This window comes from Hibiscus syriacus, unplaced genomic scaffold, assembly GCF_006381635.1.
Source record: "Hibiscus syriacus cultivar Baekdansim isolate YM2019G1 unplaced genomic scaffold, ASM638163v2 tig00110903_pilon, whole genome shotgun sequence".
In the NCBI taxonomy this organism is placed as follows: domain Eukaryota; kingdom Viridiplantae; phylum Streptophyta; class Magnoliopsida; order Malvales; family Malvaceae; genus Hibiscus; species Hibiscus syriacus.
The window spans coordinates 277,375-293,471 of record NW_024062906.1 but is presented as its reverse complement, the minus strand read 5'-3'; the positions used below and the strand labels follow the sequence as shown (position 1 = coordinate 293,471).

Genomic DNA, 16,097 nt, shown 5'->3' with positions numbered 1-16,097 from the left:
TTATTGTTTGTTTAAAAGCTCATTTTAGTCAGTTTAGGATCATGTAGTTTCATATAGTTGCATTTGTGGTGGTATTTCTATTTTATCTCTTAAGGGTGTTGTATGAGAGAAATGTGTAGATTGGTTGTGGTGTGTAGGAAATAACAAGAAAAAGGTCACACTAGGAAGGAATGTCGTGGCATCACACGTTGCTGAAGCAGATTGAAATGTCTTGGCATTTCTGGTGCAAAAAAAGATAAAAAGATATTTTTGTACAAGGACAGCTGGCACTGCACGTGAATGATGGTTGTAACCACCTGCTGGAGGACCACTGTCACCTGAAGGATAAGGATCATGAACAAGGTGTGACTCTAGGGGTGTGAGGGGTATTTTGTACCTAACAACATCATCATTACCCCTAGATATTTTTATTATATATTACACCTAATAAGGTAGAGAAGAGAGAGAGGATGAAGATTTTTAGTAATATTTTCTTATCTTTTTCACTATTTCCCTTTCTTCTTCCTTGAGTGGTGTTCCTCCATTTATAAGCTCCAAGGAGTGGCAAGCTAGGCGTCCGAGAGGAGCTAGTGAGCTAAGGCTATTCATGGTGGTAGAGGATAGCTCTAGTGGTGCGCGCCAAAGGCTTCTTCTCCCTTCCCTTTGCTGCTATTTTTCTATTTCATGGCTTGTTCTATTGATGATTCGAACCCCACCATGAACTAACCCTATTTGGTAGGGTTGTTTGATGGATGTTTAACTTTATTTTAATGGTATATTTATGTTTATCTTTGGTATTTGCTTGCTTTGCTTATATGCTTCATCGTCTAAGCTTGTAAGAGGCATGAGAGTTTCCATTTCTTAGATGAAGGTTAGGTGTTTGAGAGAAACCTAGCTAAAAATACTTGTAGTATTCGAGAGAAACACAAGACAAGATCCTCATAAGCAATGGGCTATAGTATGTTTATAAGCTTTAAACCAGCCTAGTAATACTATATCTTAATCCCTTAGTACTTGAGAGAGACTAAGATAGGATTTCAACGACTAAAAAGGGTAGTTTTTATCAATAGTGTAGGCTTCCATAGCTGAGACTGAGAGGAGGTGTCGTGGCACTCTATTTTGTTAGGTTCCTTTGACTAGAGATAGCGGGAGCACTTTCAGCAAACCCTGTGGAGTAAGTAAAGTTTAGATAGATTAAATATGTCTGAGAGATAAGTTTAGCATCCTTAAATCAATCCCTACCATTCATTCCAGTGGAAGCTTGTCGTGTAAGGATTATCGACTTATCATTTATTTGGTGTTATTACCATTTTTCATTGCCTTGATATTTCATCATTTTCAATATTAAACATCTGCTCTTGCCATTGCATTTCCATTTTCTACACCATCATATCATTAATCCATATCCACCAACATACACTTCCCATTGCCGTGACAATGTACATATCAACACTAACTATACTTAGATAGAGAAGTTCTTAGCTTTGGTTAGACTTTTGTAATTTCAACCAATCCCTGTGGATACGATACTCACTCGTCACTTTTTTACTTGAGAGATTGTGTATACTTGCACATTATTTGCGTATAATTTTATAGTACTCACAACACACAACAACTGTCTATCTCAAAACAAATTTCGTCTCGCTTGAGACATTTTTCCACAAATTTTGAAAATTTTGAAACAACTTTTGTCTCACTTGAGACAATTTCTCTAAAAAAAATTGTCTCGCTTGAGACAGTTTCCTTAGGAATACAAATTTCAAAGTTTGTCTTACTTGAAACAAAATTGATCTCACTTGAGACTATTTCTTTCAAAACAGATTTGTCTCACTTTAGATATTTTTCCTCAAAACGCAAAATTTGAAATTTGTTTCACTTGAAACAAAATGAAAAAACCCTTTGAGATTGTTTCCCTTGAAACAAGTTTTGTCTCCCTCGAGATAGTTTCTCGTGAAACACCAAACTTTGAGATTGTTTCCCTTACAACAAGTTTTGTCTCCCTTGAGACAGTTTTTCTTGAAACACCCATCTGTGAGATCATTTCCCTTAAACTGAATTTTGTCTCTCTTGAGACAGTTTCTCTTGAAACATCATCTTTGAGTCTGTTTCCCTTGAAAAAAATCCCTAAATATGGTCTGTCATCCTCATCGTAGGAACTGTACCATCCACCGACTAGACCTCCTCATCACGTAGGAGCTGTGTCAACCTCATATAACCAGTCATCCTCAACAGGTAGAAATTGTGTTATCATTCCTAAATATGGTTTGTCGTCCTTATCGCATAGGAACCGTGTCATCTACCGACCAGAGCTTCTCATCATGTAAGAGCCGTGTCACCCGTAGATAACCAGTCGTTCTCATCGCGTAGGAATCGTGTTATCACCCTTCTTAAAGATGGATTGCCGTCCTTATCACGTAGGAACTGTGTCATCTACCGACCAGACCTCCTCATCATGTAGGAGTTGTATCACCCTTAGACGACCAGAACTCTTCATCGAGTATGAGCAGTGTCGTCCCCAACAACACATCAAATTTTAAACAAAAAAAAGATAATCGGACAAAAAATCTGGTTATCTTTTTCGTCTTTGACCTATTCTTGTTAACACAAGAATTTGCAAAAAGGGGCAGCTGTAGACACTCGTTTTTGTCCGGGTCTACAAAAATATTATTATTATTATTATTATTATTATTTATTAACCAAATTTAATTACAAAATTTGCAGGCCCAACAGCCCACCAGTATGAAACCCAATACACAACAAACTCGAAGCCCACCCATATTACAGCAACTCAATCCGACCCAACAACAAAACCTAAACCATGATGTAACCCCAAGTCATTTACGGTTTCATCTCTTCAGCATCCAACCGTCGTCGCCCCGGTAGGTGAAAAGTCGCACCGCCATCGCTGTTTCGACCCGTTCCTGATGATCCAGCCACCATTTCAATCTCTCCACCGTCATCTACAGTAAGCCAAACCGAGCAAATCAACCAAAATAGTACCCCAAATCAACCCAAATGTCATCCACATTAAACAAATCACAAAATTCATTAAAAAACAAAATAAATCCCGAAAAATCAGGATTTCATTACCAAATAAGAAATCAAAGCCCTACCATGAGAGAACTCGTCATTATAAACCATCCATTAAAAACAGGCAACCAAATACAGACAAGGGAATGAGGAAAAAAAGACAAAGAAAATACAAAAATGGGGGAGAAACCTTTCAGGAAAAAAAAACTCAAACATATTTGAACCTAGTAAAACCCAAATATATTCGGGAAAAACTTACCTTTGGTGGAGATCTGTCCACCTTGGCTTCGTCGGAGGGATACGACCAACGTCAAAGGTAATTTTTTTACCTTTTGGGTTTGGGGTATTATTTTGAGATCTATGTGCATGAGAGGATTGGGTTTATAGGGTTTGGTTATAGGGGTGTGTTTGAGAGGCTCGTCGAGCTTTTTAACCCGTGGCCACCGATCTATGGTGGCCGAGATTTTGGGTTCATTTTCCTCGGCGGGGAAACAAAGGGAGAGAGAAATGGAGAGCATGAGAAGAGCGGTTGGGAGGGGAAGGGGAAATGAATTTAGGGTTTCCAAATAACCCTTTAAGTGGGTTATATCTCTGATGTAAAACGACATCGTTCGATAGGGTCAGGGCATACGTGTTTTCGTATTCAGGGTTAATAGTAGTATAGGTCCTCGTAGTTTCGTAATCTTCCTCCATGTTTCTCACTTTTGGGGGACAATTACATTTTAGATCCCTCAAGCTTTTTTAATGTTTATAATATGGTCACTGTAATGAAATTTCATCATTCCATTTTTAGTTCCTATTTTATTTTTGTTGTAATTTAGTCCTTATTTGATTTCAAATATTTTTGTGTTTATATTTGTGCCTAGGCCATCATACTTTAGTTTCTTTATACACATGCAATATATTTTCTTGTTGGTTCATTTTAGTCACTAGTTACTGTGTAAAGGATATGCATGTTCTATTTATGTTTGGAATCCCTGTACTTTGGTTCTGTATGCATTTGGCCACTGATTTTATCTTTGTGTTGACTTTGCTTTTATTTCCAGTTTAGTCCTTGTTGTTTTGACCACATTAAGTTTTAATTCCTGTAATTGTTACATAATAGGATCTGCAATTTATATTTCATTCTGTTTTAGTCCTTGTTGCTACTATAAGTGAAATTTGATATTTTTGTTATTGGCTCTCATTTTTTTCATGTTTATATTTTGGTCTTGTATTTAGGTGCACATTGGTATTATTGCTTCCACCTTTTTTTATATATATTTCATTTTGTTTTATAAAATATGTAAATGAAAATTTTCATTGTGAGAGAAATCTACGAAGATATCTCCCAACTACAAGGGAAGGTATCTTTTCGAGGATTTTTCTCACAAATGTTTTTATTCAATAGTTTTCTTCGCTTTACATTTATTTATTTATTTTTATTATTTTTACCTATTTTTATTTTTTATTTTGTTTTATTTTATTTTTTGAAAATTGCAAACTAATTTCTTTTGTGAGGGGAATCTATGGGAAAGTCTCCTAACATAAAAGAAGTGCATTCCAGAAGATTGTTCACACAAAAGGGCATTCATTATCGGAAAATTTACACTTTTTTGAATAAAGTCAAATGAATAAAATGGTCGTAATTTAAATATATTTTCGAGTTTGTAATTTCTAATATTTAAACAACATATAATCGTTTGGTATCAAAATTTAGGCGTTGTGTGGGTGCTCACCCTTCCCCACACGTAATCAACTCTAGAACTCTTAAAAATGAATCTTTAGTAAAACAAAGATCATTTTTTGTCGTTTAAGATTTCCAACCTACCTAACTTAAAGGTTGGTGGCGACTCCAAAATCAAATTGTGTTTTCAAAATATATTTCATCGACTCCCCTGAATTAAATTTTTTAAGTCTAATAGATCCCTCGGGGAGACGTTATGACAGACTATGGTTCCAGATTGTTTTTGTTTTCAGTGTTGGTCATAGGATTTGAATGCACAGGGAGCAATCATGGGGCCATTGATCACCACTGTTGTGATTGCTTTGAAGGATCTCTATGCTGAATTTGTTCTGGAAGAAGCAAAGAAAGAAGAGTAGACGAAAGGGTTCATCATCTCTGCTTCTTTAACTTGCATCACTACTTTATTTTATTCATTTTAGTTATTTATTTTTGTGATAATTATTATTTAGATTGGAACGAGGACATCGGTTATCCTCTCTTGAAAAACAATAGATGGCAAATCATTGTGCAATTGTACATCTTTTTTTCTCAAAAGGGAGTTGAAATAGCAAGAAATCACTGATATAGAATGTATGAACATATTGCAAATATTGAAATTTGAACCCAAATATATGGTAAAAGAATTGTTCTTTTTTCATATCTTGCTTGAGAGCATTGTGTATCAACACCAGAAAGTCTGCATTGTAAAGGATGACTTTTAGTTCTTTTCGGCATAATACCAAGATTAACACCAATGTTAATTAAAATGATAATTTCAGTTTCTAATTTTTTTAACATTTTCACATTCCATGCTTTATTTTAAAACAAAACTCTTCCATAGATAAAAACTATTAGTTAACAAACAATCAACACTTTAAAATAGACTTTTTTACCCTAAAATAGAATGTTAGGAGGTCAAAATACTCTAAAATAAAAGAATAAGAATCAAAATAATTATTTGGGTATAAATTAAATGATGTGGGAAAACGAAACGTTAAATTATAATAAATATTTAGATCCAACTCAAAAATACTGATACAATTGGTCTCCAAACTTATTTTGCTGGTCTAATCCAAGTTGTCTCCGACGTGTTCACGTTTCCGTAATAGACCTGTTTTGAAGCTTCATCCCAATATGCCTGGAGAAAACAGTATAAAGGATGAACCCAGAAGTTGGATTAGCAAAATGAGAACACAGCATCAGCCATTAGTTGATAACTACCGTTTTGATCCCACAAATTTGAAGCCGCTTGGAAGTGTGTGTTACGGTCCCGATTACAAATCGAGTTCACTTGGAACTCAGCTTAAGCTTGTCGAAAGGAGATCAAAACCTCTCGACTCATCAAAAGGAGATTGAAACCTTATGACTCGTTAAATGGGGCACTATGATCTTTTAGGTTTTTTAAAATTCTTACTGAACTCCATTGATGCTAATCAGCCTTTAAATAAAGGTTACATAACTTGAATAAAAATCATAACTGGAACAATTAAAATAAAAATCTAAAATAGTAAAGACTACTAATGATAGCAAAAGTAGAAGAGCTCCCCATTGATGCAACCTCAGTCTTCTCATTAACAGTAGGATCACCGGTCCTCGGATCATGTCCTGCTAAAGCAATATCACCACTAGATCCAACTTGATTTGAAGCAATGGTATTTTTACTGATAGTACCAACTTCACTATGCAACAGAAATGATTCAGTACCACCGGCTACAGGCACGGAAGATGCGCACCTACCTTGAAGATCATAAAATATTACAGGTTCAACAGAATTAATGGAAACTGATGCGCTTTCAGAGTATGTGTTTGGAACTGCTTGGTAGTAAAGTGGTGCTTGGGGTACAGTAATTTGAGTTCCATTAGCAAGTCCATAGAAACCACCAACAGGAATTTGATTAACTGTGTGTCCATAATACTGATAACTGGGATCAGAATAGGTTAGGTTGTATTGTTCTGCATAAGTGAGAGGTATCGTCTCATTTGGAGGTGGGGGAACAGCCGAGTAATCAGTGGAATTATTTAGTTTCCCTATAGTGTTGAGGGGCACATCTCCGAGTGCCACTGTGATAGGTGGTATTACATCTTCAACTTCCATATCCACATCCATATCATCTTCCTCTCTGGCATGGATATCAATCTTAGAATTTTATCCAGAAAGAGTATCTTCATCTACCAGTTCACTTCTTCAATTTCATGTTCACAACGTTCAGTAGGTGAACCAAAACTAGGAACACCTACCACGTGGGTAGCATTGCTGGAGGAAACTTGATTATTTACATCACTACCGCCTACTATTAATGCAGCAGCACTAGTAGAAACATGAGAAGTGTCAGGTGCATAAGCAATTGTATTGATATCGTCACCATCTGCTTCAACTTCTTTGTATGAACCTTTATCTCGAGCTTTTCTCTCAACTTCTAAAATGCATTTAGACATCCAGCCCTGACCTTGCAGATAGTCTTCAGAGATGAAAATATTTTCATATTAGAATCACAAATAACAATCAAAACTAAAGAAATTATGGTCTTCTACCTTAAACAAAAGACACAGCAAAATATATTGACTACAAGTAATAGCAAATAACCTAATAACAGATGCATGAAGGCAATTAGATATTCTTTACACTTTTAGTGACTTCAGTCTCTCTAGTAAACACTCCCCTTGCCTTAAAAGATGAATAGAGAGATCAATCACTGTTTTATTATCATTAGCAAGCACATCATGTGTAGAGTTTCCAGAGTGATCTAAACTCCCACCAACCAAACAAGTATCGACAGCCCCTAATCTACTTTGAAAATCACTTTCAATGACATCAGAGATTTTATCCTTCATAGCTTCATTTTTGCATCCTCCATCATGCTCGTCTAACTCAGCCTCATTGTCATACACCTTGCTCTGAAGAATTACATTGTCACCAACCGATTGCGCACTTACAGTTGAACTCAAATCATGTGCATCCACTTGAGATGTAGATTGGTTAATCTGATTCAAAACAGTAGGCACCTCCCATGAAGTTTCACCAGTTTCGGTGTTCCAGTAGTAATACTGATTACTCTCTTCATGCATTACAATCCTCCAGCCTGAACCCACATCTCGAGTGGCCTGTACTTCAGAAGCTCCAGCAACAGAATCTTGTTCAGTAGAACCATTCATGACTGATTCATTTGTGACATAAATATCTCCTTTGTTATCAATGCCAACCAAATTCTGGATAGAGTTTGGAGTAGAATCTTTCTCTATGCTCAGCTGATTGACCAGACTTTCACCTGCATCGGCTTCTGTATTTTTCCAGGTCTCACTTACAGGACCCTTAACCTAACAAAAGTAAGCAATGAGAATGTGAATGAAAACCATATGCCTTTTCAAATTAGCTAGTTACTAATCTAACCCACAATGCTCCCACATTATTTTTGTTAAATGAGAAAATTCCAGTTAAAAATGATAGATTTACAAAATAGAAAGAATAAAGCTCGAACTGCAGCAAACACAACCAAGATAACCTGATATCCAACCCAAAGTTTCCCACTTAGGCCTACTACAAAGGATAATTTCAGAAACAATAATGAGGAGGCATGTTGCTCACGTTATCTAAGATTATAAGTGTAATCTTAGATCCTAGTATAAGATTACGGTGTTTGGTTTGCAAACATTACAGGCAAGCCATAATATAAGATTACTGACATGGTGTAACATAGGGTGTAATCTAATAACAGCGTATTACATCCATAATCTAAGATTACACTCCAAGCGTAATCTTAGATTTTGGTCCAATTTACCCTTTATTTTTATTATTTTAATCAATTTGACACTACATAAAACATATTAGAAACAAGAGACAATTTTAATATTAACAAATCAAATTTTATATATATGAAAAAACCTTAAATACATAGGTTGATTTAACTAGTTTATGTTGGGAGCTAGAATAATGAAAATGAATAATCAAACTATAGTTATTTTTTGGAGTTAAAATGATTTTGAAGTGATGACTGATGATAGGCTTTGGTTCTGGTATTGAATTTAGTTTTACATTTTTTGCATTTTTTATAATTTTAATAAATTATCTTACACTTTTTTTAAAAAATATATTTTATATTTTATAAATTTAAATATGCGAAAATATTAAAAAAACTAATTTTATTAAAAAAATTAACAATGAAAATTTAATAAAATATACTGCTAAGTAAACTTACATTCACTGAACCACTCCGGTCAAATTAACTAAGGTAATGTAAGATTCCCCATATTTCTATCACACCCGTAATCTTATATTACATGAACAAAATGCACTCGAGGGAATCCAAAATTACCTTGTCATCATGGTCAGATAAAGAATCATTCAAAGTGCCATGCCCTTGTCTTTTATCCAACTCCTCATCCAACTCATCATCACTATATTGGCCAAGCAATAGCAAAGGATTTGGTGGTTGCTGAGCTGGAGACAGACATTAATATGTTAAATCTTTAAACAAAAATCTATACTTATTTGTTTCGCTATATCTAAACCCTAAAAATAGGCTGAGAAAACATTCATTTAGGATAGTTCAGCAAGGTAACAACTTCCATAAACAAGAAAAAGTAAATAACAAGGCTGAAAAAAATCCATATGATAAATTTTATAGATGCATTAGGAGCATTCCATGAGCAGTTCATGTTGGCAACCTGTTACAAATCAGAGAAAATATGTCAGTGCAGGTTTAATTGAAATAAAGCCAAGAGACATACGAACCGAGATAACAATTTTCCAGAAGAAATCTGCAAAATTCTTGGATGCAGCGAAATAGAGCATAACAGAATTGGACTTATTCAAAATATCACATTGATCAGGCCCAATCAGTTCCGTATGAATGTTCCCAAGACCACAGCTTACACCTACAATCTGAAAACAAAAATTCTGGGGCAAACAACATATGTCTCGCATAAATTCCAATTTCCACCAAAATATTGTAGACCACTCGTGCTCTCTCTACACAGTCCTTTAGAAGAGAACTGACGGAACCCACCTGGAGAAGATTGTGAATTGAGCAACCCAGCAATATGTTTCGGTTCCCCGTCAATATATCCTTGTACTGAGGAGCCACCCAAATCTTCTAAAAGTTACAATAAATGAAACCAAAAGTTAAAACATAATCAATTTATATTCTCATTCACTTTTTAATAGCTCTAAATAACTTCTTCAACTGATATCCGGTTGCTTATGGAAAATATTAAGAGCATAATCTTTATCAACTACCAAAAACAAACGAAGAAATATATATATTGCTATTTCTAGACCCCAGGGTACTAAAGTAAATCACTCAACAATTTCAAAGGTATATATATATATATAAATAGAGACAAAATGATTACCAGGGGGTTCCACGAAGAGATCGAGCTTAACGCGGCGGCCGGCGTTGCTCATAGCAGCTAAGCGACGCTCATTTCTCTTCCCCGTGGATTTGGTTGTAAATTCCGGTTCAAAGACAATGCTTCTGTGTGCGTAAAAATTTACTAGGGTTTCTTCTTTGATTTGGAGAAATTAAAAATACATATCCAAATAGATTATTGATATTAACGACAGAAAATGAGAAAATATTCTTATTCAACTATCTCAAATGCGTAAAATTAAAAAAATATATAGTGTAACTAGATTCTAACCCTATTTGAAATATTATAATTTAAAGTGTATTTATGTATAATTAATTGTGATATATGCATATTTAAATGAATCTATTTCTAATATAAAATATCAGTAGATATGAATAATTTAAATATTATAATATATATTATGTTTTAATATTTTTCGTATAAAAATAATTCTCAATTTTTCAAAATAAATAAAAGAAACATAACTATTGAGTGATCTCGATCAATAAAAAAATGCTATTCTCTTTTAAAATTTTGAATTAAAGTAATTACATCTATAAGATTTGATATAAATAAAATTTAAACTATAAAAAAATTAAAAAAATTATAAATATATTCTATCATATAACTATTTTAAACTATTAAAAATAAAATTTAAAAGTAACCGACTGTTACATGAGGGGATAAAAAACTTGTTAAATAATACTAAAATCATTTTTAATGATAATTTAATCGGTTTAAAATCGTAATATTAGTTAAGTGATAATTTAATATAAATAGAATTCATTTTATAATTTTTTATAATTTTATTCAGCTAAATTATTTTCAAATTAATATTAATTTTATTTTAAATAATACTTGATAATATTTATCTCTTAATGTAGAAAATGGTGCACGTTAAGTCTTCTCTCGGTGCATGTTAGTCGGGTTGACAGCGATTGAAGGCGAAGCTTTTTTCTGTGATTCTTGCTTATTTTCTTATTTCTCTGAACCTTTTCTTGGGGGTTTTGTTCGTTTATGGCTGGTGAGGGTGGCGTTGATTAGAGAAAGCTCTTCGCGGCTGAGATTGATCAAGAGTTAGATTTCTTTCCTCTTCGGTGGTTGAGGGTTCTTGCGTGGTTAAGCCGCCTCGTGTTGTGTTTGAGGAAGGTATTTTGGAATGGAGGTCCTCCTTAGTTGGTCAATTCGTTGGGCAGGCTCCTAATTTTTCTTCTCTTAAGAAAACTGTTAGTCTGATGTGGGGCAAGGATTCGTCGGTGAAGGTAAGCCTAGTTGGTTCGAACTTATTCATTTTTTCATTTGTTAATTCTTCTGCTAGGGACTGGGTTTTAGATAATGGTCCGTGACATGTTCAATATAAGCCGGTTTTCCTTAGGAAATAGGAACCCAATTTGAAAGAACTACATTTTGATTTGATCTATATGCCTGTTTGAATTCAACTATATAATGTGCCTTTGGAATTATTTTCGAAGAAAGAGCTCAGTTATATCGCGAGTGCGATTGGCAGACCTCTTCATATGGATTCGATAACTGCTAGTCGTGAGCGCCTTGAGTATGCTCGTGTCTGTGTAGAGGTTTCTGCTAGAACTCAGATCCCTGATTTTATTGATGTGGTTCTGTGCGATGAGTCATTGGCTAGAATCAGGGTTTTTATGCCTTGGCTACCTAGTTCCTGTGTGGACTGTAGTCGATTTGGGCATACTGCAAAGTTTTGTCCTCAAGGTAAGAAAGTAGATCAGGTTTGGAGAGCCAAAGCACCTGTGCCATCAGCTAAGATGGTTGGTTCTGATAATACTGGAGAGGTTTCAAAGGCTTTAAGTGTTGAGAAGTCTACTGTTGTGACTGGTTCCGATATGAAACATAATGTTTCTACTAATCAGAAAGTGGAAAGCCAGTATGTTATTGCTAGCAGACTCGGTTGCCCACACAGTGACTAGTGTGGTTAGTTCTGGGACCACTGGTATTATTTTGAAGCCAGCTGGGCCTACTGATAGTGTTGATAACCAGGCTATTGTTGCTGGTAACAGCTTGGTTGCTCATTTTATTAGTTCTGGGAACTCTGGTATTGTCTCAAAGTCAGCTGGACCTACTGATAGTGTTGATAACCTGACTATTATTACTGACAACAATTTGTCTAATGTAATTAGCACAAATTCGGTTACTGTATCGGTGGCTAATGAAGTTCACTCCAGGAGTTCGGATATGACTATTGTTGGGAGTGATGTATTATTTGGTCTGGGTTCTAAGATGTCTGAAGCTGAGCAGGTTCGTAATCCTCCTGTGAAGAGGGGCAGAGGCAGGCCAGCTAAGGATGGCAAGTCTGCGGGGGGTGGTTCTAAGAATAAATTTGATATTCTTAATTCCATCGATTCTGAAAGTTTGGTGAATGTGCCTTCTGGTAACTCTAGTAAGAAGCATAAGGGTACTACTTTGGGTGTGTCAGCAATTATCCAAGAGTTGAAGTCGAAGAAGAAAGAACATACTGACAAGGTTAAACATATTGAGGATAGAGGTGGTGCTTCTTCCTCTGCTACTTTGTCATGTTAGTTTGCTTTTGGAATATTAGGGGTTTTAACAGTCCCCTGAAGCAAAGTACAATGTTGAAATGGGTTGTTAAGTGCCAAATTAACATTTTATGTCTTCTTGAAACTAGATTTAAAGAGAGTAATTCTAGGGGTATTCTGTCAAAAAAGTTTGTTGATTGGGAATTCTGCTGGAATTATAGTCATGCTGAAAACGGCCGAATTTGGGTGCTTTGGCAAAATCACTTGAGTTGCTTCATTAGTTTTATCTTTCACCAAAGTATCACCATCAAGAGTACTTTTGGTGATAAGTGTTTCTTTTTATATGAGGTGTATGGCTCAAACGACGGTTTTGCTCGTAGACAGCTCAGGAGTCAGCTTAGTACTACGGCTAGTGTTGTGGGAAGTGATGCTTGGTTAATCGGCGGTGACTTTAATGTCATTTTAAACATGAAGAAAATCTCGAATACAGTAAATTCTGCCACTGCTTCTGATATTTCTGATTTCCAGAGATGTGTTTAGGAGTTGGGAGTCTTTGACCACCAGTTTACTGGTCCTTTATTCACCTGGTCAAACAAGAAACGGGATATTTACTTGGCTCGTAAATTAGACCGTGTGCTTATTAATCCTAGATGGATCATGGCTTTTCCTTCTTCAGTGGTGGAATTTCACGCCCCTGGTGATTCGGATCACTGCCCAGCTTTAGTCTGGCTTTACAAGGATTCTCCCAAGGATAAGCCAAAGCCTTTCAAGTTTTTTAACTTCTAGGCAATGTACCCTGACTTTATGTCTATTGTTAAAAATTCATGGCAGTTCCCGGTTACTAGCAATCCTGCTCATGCGTTATTCTTGAAGTTGAAAAGATTAAAACGTTGTCTTAAGGAACTCAACATGTCCCACTTTCGTGATATTTCTGGGCAGGTTCAAAAGAAGAGAGATGAGCTCAAAAATATCCAACTTTCAAACTTATGCGCTACTCCTGCTGGAAGTTTTATTAAAGATGAATTGGAGGCAGAAAGGGAGCTTCAGTCCCTTGAGCAGGAGGAGCTACTATTCTATAAGCAAAAGACTAAAGTTGATTGGATTAGGGACGGCGACTAGGGCACCCACTTCTTTCACTCTATGGTGGCTAGTAGGAAAATGTGCAATAACATTCCTGCTCTGTATGACCAGGATGGGGTCAAACTGGATTCATTTGAAGGTATTTCAAATGAGATAATTCGATTCTTTAAGAAACAACTAGGGGTTGTTGATCCTGATGTCCAATGTTGCAATATCAACGTCATTAAGGACCTCCTAGATTATTCCTTGTCGAGGGGTGCAGCTGATGATTTAATCAAAGATGTGTCCGATGCTGAGATTAAAGATGCCATATGGGGACAAGGGAACAACAAGTCCCCTGGTCCAGATGGCTTTAATTCTTACTTCTTCAAGGTTGTTTGGCCTATAGCTGGGAATGATTTCTTGGCAGCTATCAAGTACTTCTTTGAAAACTCCTTTATGCTCCCGTCTTTCAATGCTACTGATGTGGTCTTGGTCCCTAAAGTCCCCAATCCGAATGTGGTCAAAGATTACAGGTCCATCTCTTACTGTTCGGTTATATATAAAACTGCTACTAGAATTTTGGTGAATCGATTATCTGTAGTTTTCCCTAGCATGATCACAATGAATCAATCTGCTTTCGTGAAGGGGAGAAGCATTATAGATAATACTCTACTAGCTCAAGAGCTTGTTAGAGGTTATTCTAGAAATAATATCTCGCCTAGATGTGCTCTTAAGACCGATTTGTAGAAGGCTTTTGATTCTTTAGAGTGGGAGTTTGTGGGGATTATCTTGCATGCTATGGGCTTACCTGAGAAATTTATTGGTTGAATTTGGAATTTTATTACGAATCGTAGATACTCTATTGTTCTTAATGGCAGCCTAGTTGGATACTTTAAGGGTGCTCGGCGTGTTAGGCAGGGGGACCCCCTTTCACCATACATCTTTGTGCTGGAAATGAATGTTTTATCCAAACTTCTGAATTTGGCCGCTACAAAGGGTGTCTTTAACTACCACCCTAAGTGCAAAAAAATTGGGCTAACCCACCTTTGCTTCACGGACGATTTACTCATCTTTTGCAAAGGGTCAATGGATTCTATTATTGGGGTGCAAGCTGTCTTGGACGTTTTTACACTACGTCGGGCCTGAGGCTTAATGCTAATAAGTGCAAACTATTTCCTGCTGGAACTTCTGCCCAACAGTATGCTGCCATCAGGAATATCACTGGCTTTAACTTGGGTAGTCTCCCGGTGAGATACTTGGGTGTTTCACTAGTGTCAATAAAGTTAACTGTGAAGGACTATCGAAGTCTCATTGATAAAATCAAAGCTAAATTGAATCTTTGGGCCAACAAACACCTCAGCTTTGCTAGAAGATTACAATTGATCCGTGTTGTTTTATTCAGCATGGCTAATTTCTGGTGTAGGCAGCAAATTCTTCCAAAAGAGATTATTAGAACTGTCGAACAGCTATGTTCCAGGTTCTTTTGGAAGGGGTCTGACTTGCTTGCGAGAGGCGCTCGTGTTAGTTGGAGGAAAGTTTGCTTATTGAAGTCCGAAGGGGGCTTGGGTGTGCAAGATATTGGCGGTTGGAACAAGGCATGTATCGTGCTTTTAGTCAGGAAGTTGTTAGCTAATAAGGGTTCTCTTTGGGTGGCTTGGTTGCAAGCCTATGTGATTAGAGATGGTGACTTCTAGCAATTGAATATTCCCAATAATGTTAGTTGGAGCTTCAAATGCCTCTTGAAAGCTAGACCTTCTATTTTCCATCTTCTTGATGATCCGGCTTCTGACCTTAGTGCGAGACGAATCTGGGATAACATGCGTATAAAAGAGGCAAAGGTCCCTTGGCAGCACCTAGTCTGGTTTCCGGGGTGTATTCCCAAACAGAGCATTATTGTTTGGATGGCCATTTTAAATAGGCTTCCTACTCGGGTTAGACTTCAAAAAATAGGTCTAAGTATTGATGATGTTAATTGTTTGTTGTGAAGTTGGGAGGCAGAATCTAGAGAGCACTTATTTTTCGAATGTAGCTTTGTAAAGAGTTTGTGGGGATCTATCCTTACTTTTTGTTGGGTGTTTCGTGTGGTCAGTAATTGGGATGGTGAACGCTTGGACGATCTATTGTCTTAAGGGGAAGTCACTCATTGTGAAAATTCTCAAGCTCGCTTGGACCGGTCATATTTACTGCCCCTGGAAAGAAATGAACAACAGATTATTTGGGGGCAAAAAGGTCGGTGGAAATAGTTTTGTAGGATATCAAGGAGACAGTTCGCGTCCGGTTAGCTGGCAAGCCTATTAATAGAATCGATTAAAGGAATGTCACTCTATGTGCAAGCTGGGGCATTCCTTAGCTGAGTTTTTTAATTTCTTGTTGTTTATGTTGCGTTAATTGCTTAGTTCTGCTGGTTGTCCTTGTAATTAATCGCTTTATGTATGTTGTAATTTGTAGCAGGTCTCCTGCTTTCTTGGGTA

The 16,097-nt window shown here is 36.3% G+C and overlaps 1 protein-coding gene and 1 pseudogene across 1 annotated transcript; one reads left to right on the top strand and one right to left on the bottom strand.

Annotated features, from left to right (window-relative positions):
• The window catches only part of LOC120146199, a 37,771-nt pseudogene extending 32,643 nt beyond the window's left edge, over positions 1-5,128 (top strand).
• Positions 5,129-5,720: 592 nt separating this feature from the next.
• Positions 5,721-10,220, bottom strand: LOC120146198. The gene is made up of 7 exons (XM_039159833.1): positions 10,064-10,220; positions 9,718-9,804; positions 9,025-9,149; positions 7,338-8,029; positions 6,888-7,181; positions 6,273-6,855; positions 5,721-5,852 (listed from the first exon to the last, which is right to left on the bottom strand). Exons 1-7 carry the CDS (start codon positions 10,113-10,115, stop codon positions 5,769-5,771), a joined length of 1,917 nt encoding a protein of 638 aa, XP_039015764.1. The 5' UTR covers positions 10,116-10,220; the 3' UTR covers positions 5,721-5,768.
• Between the last annotated feature and the right edge of the window lie 5,877 nt (positions 10,221-16,097).

Coding starts and splice junctions, on each gene's coding strand:
- LOC120146198 (XM_039159833.1), bottom strand. CDS start 10,115: ATGAGCAACGCCGGCCGCCGCGTTAAGCTCGATCTCTTCGTGGAACCC. Junction 8,030..9,024: donor TATCTGACCATGATGACAAG/GTAATTTTGGAT, acceptor TACTTTTGTTAG/GTTAAGGGTCCTGTAAGTGA. Junction 6,856..6,887: donor GAAATTGAAGAAGTGAACTG/GTAGATGAAGAT, acceptor TGGATAAAATTC/TAAGATTGATATCCATGCCA.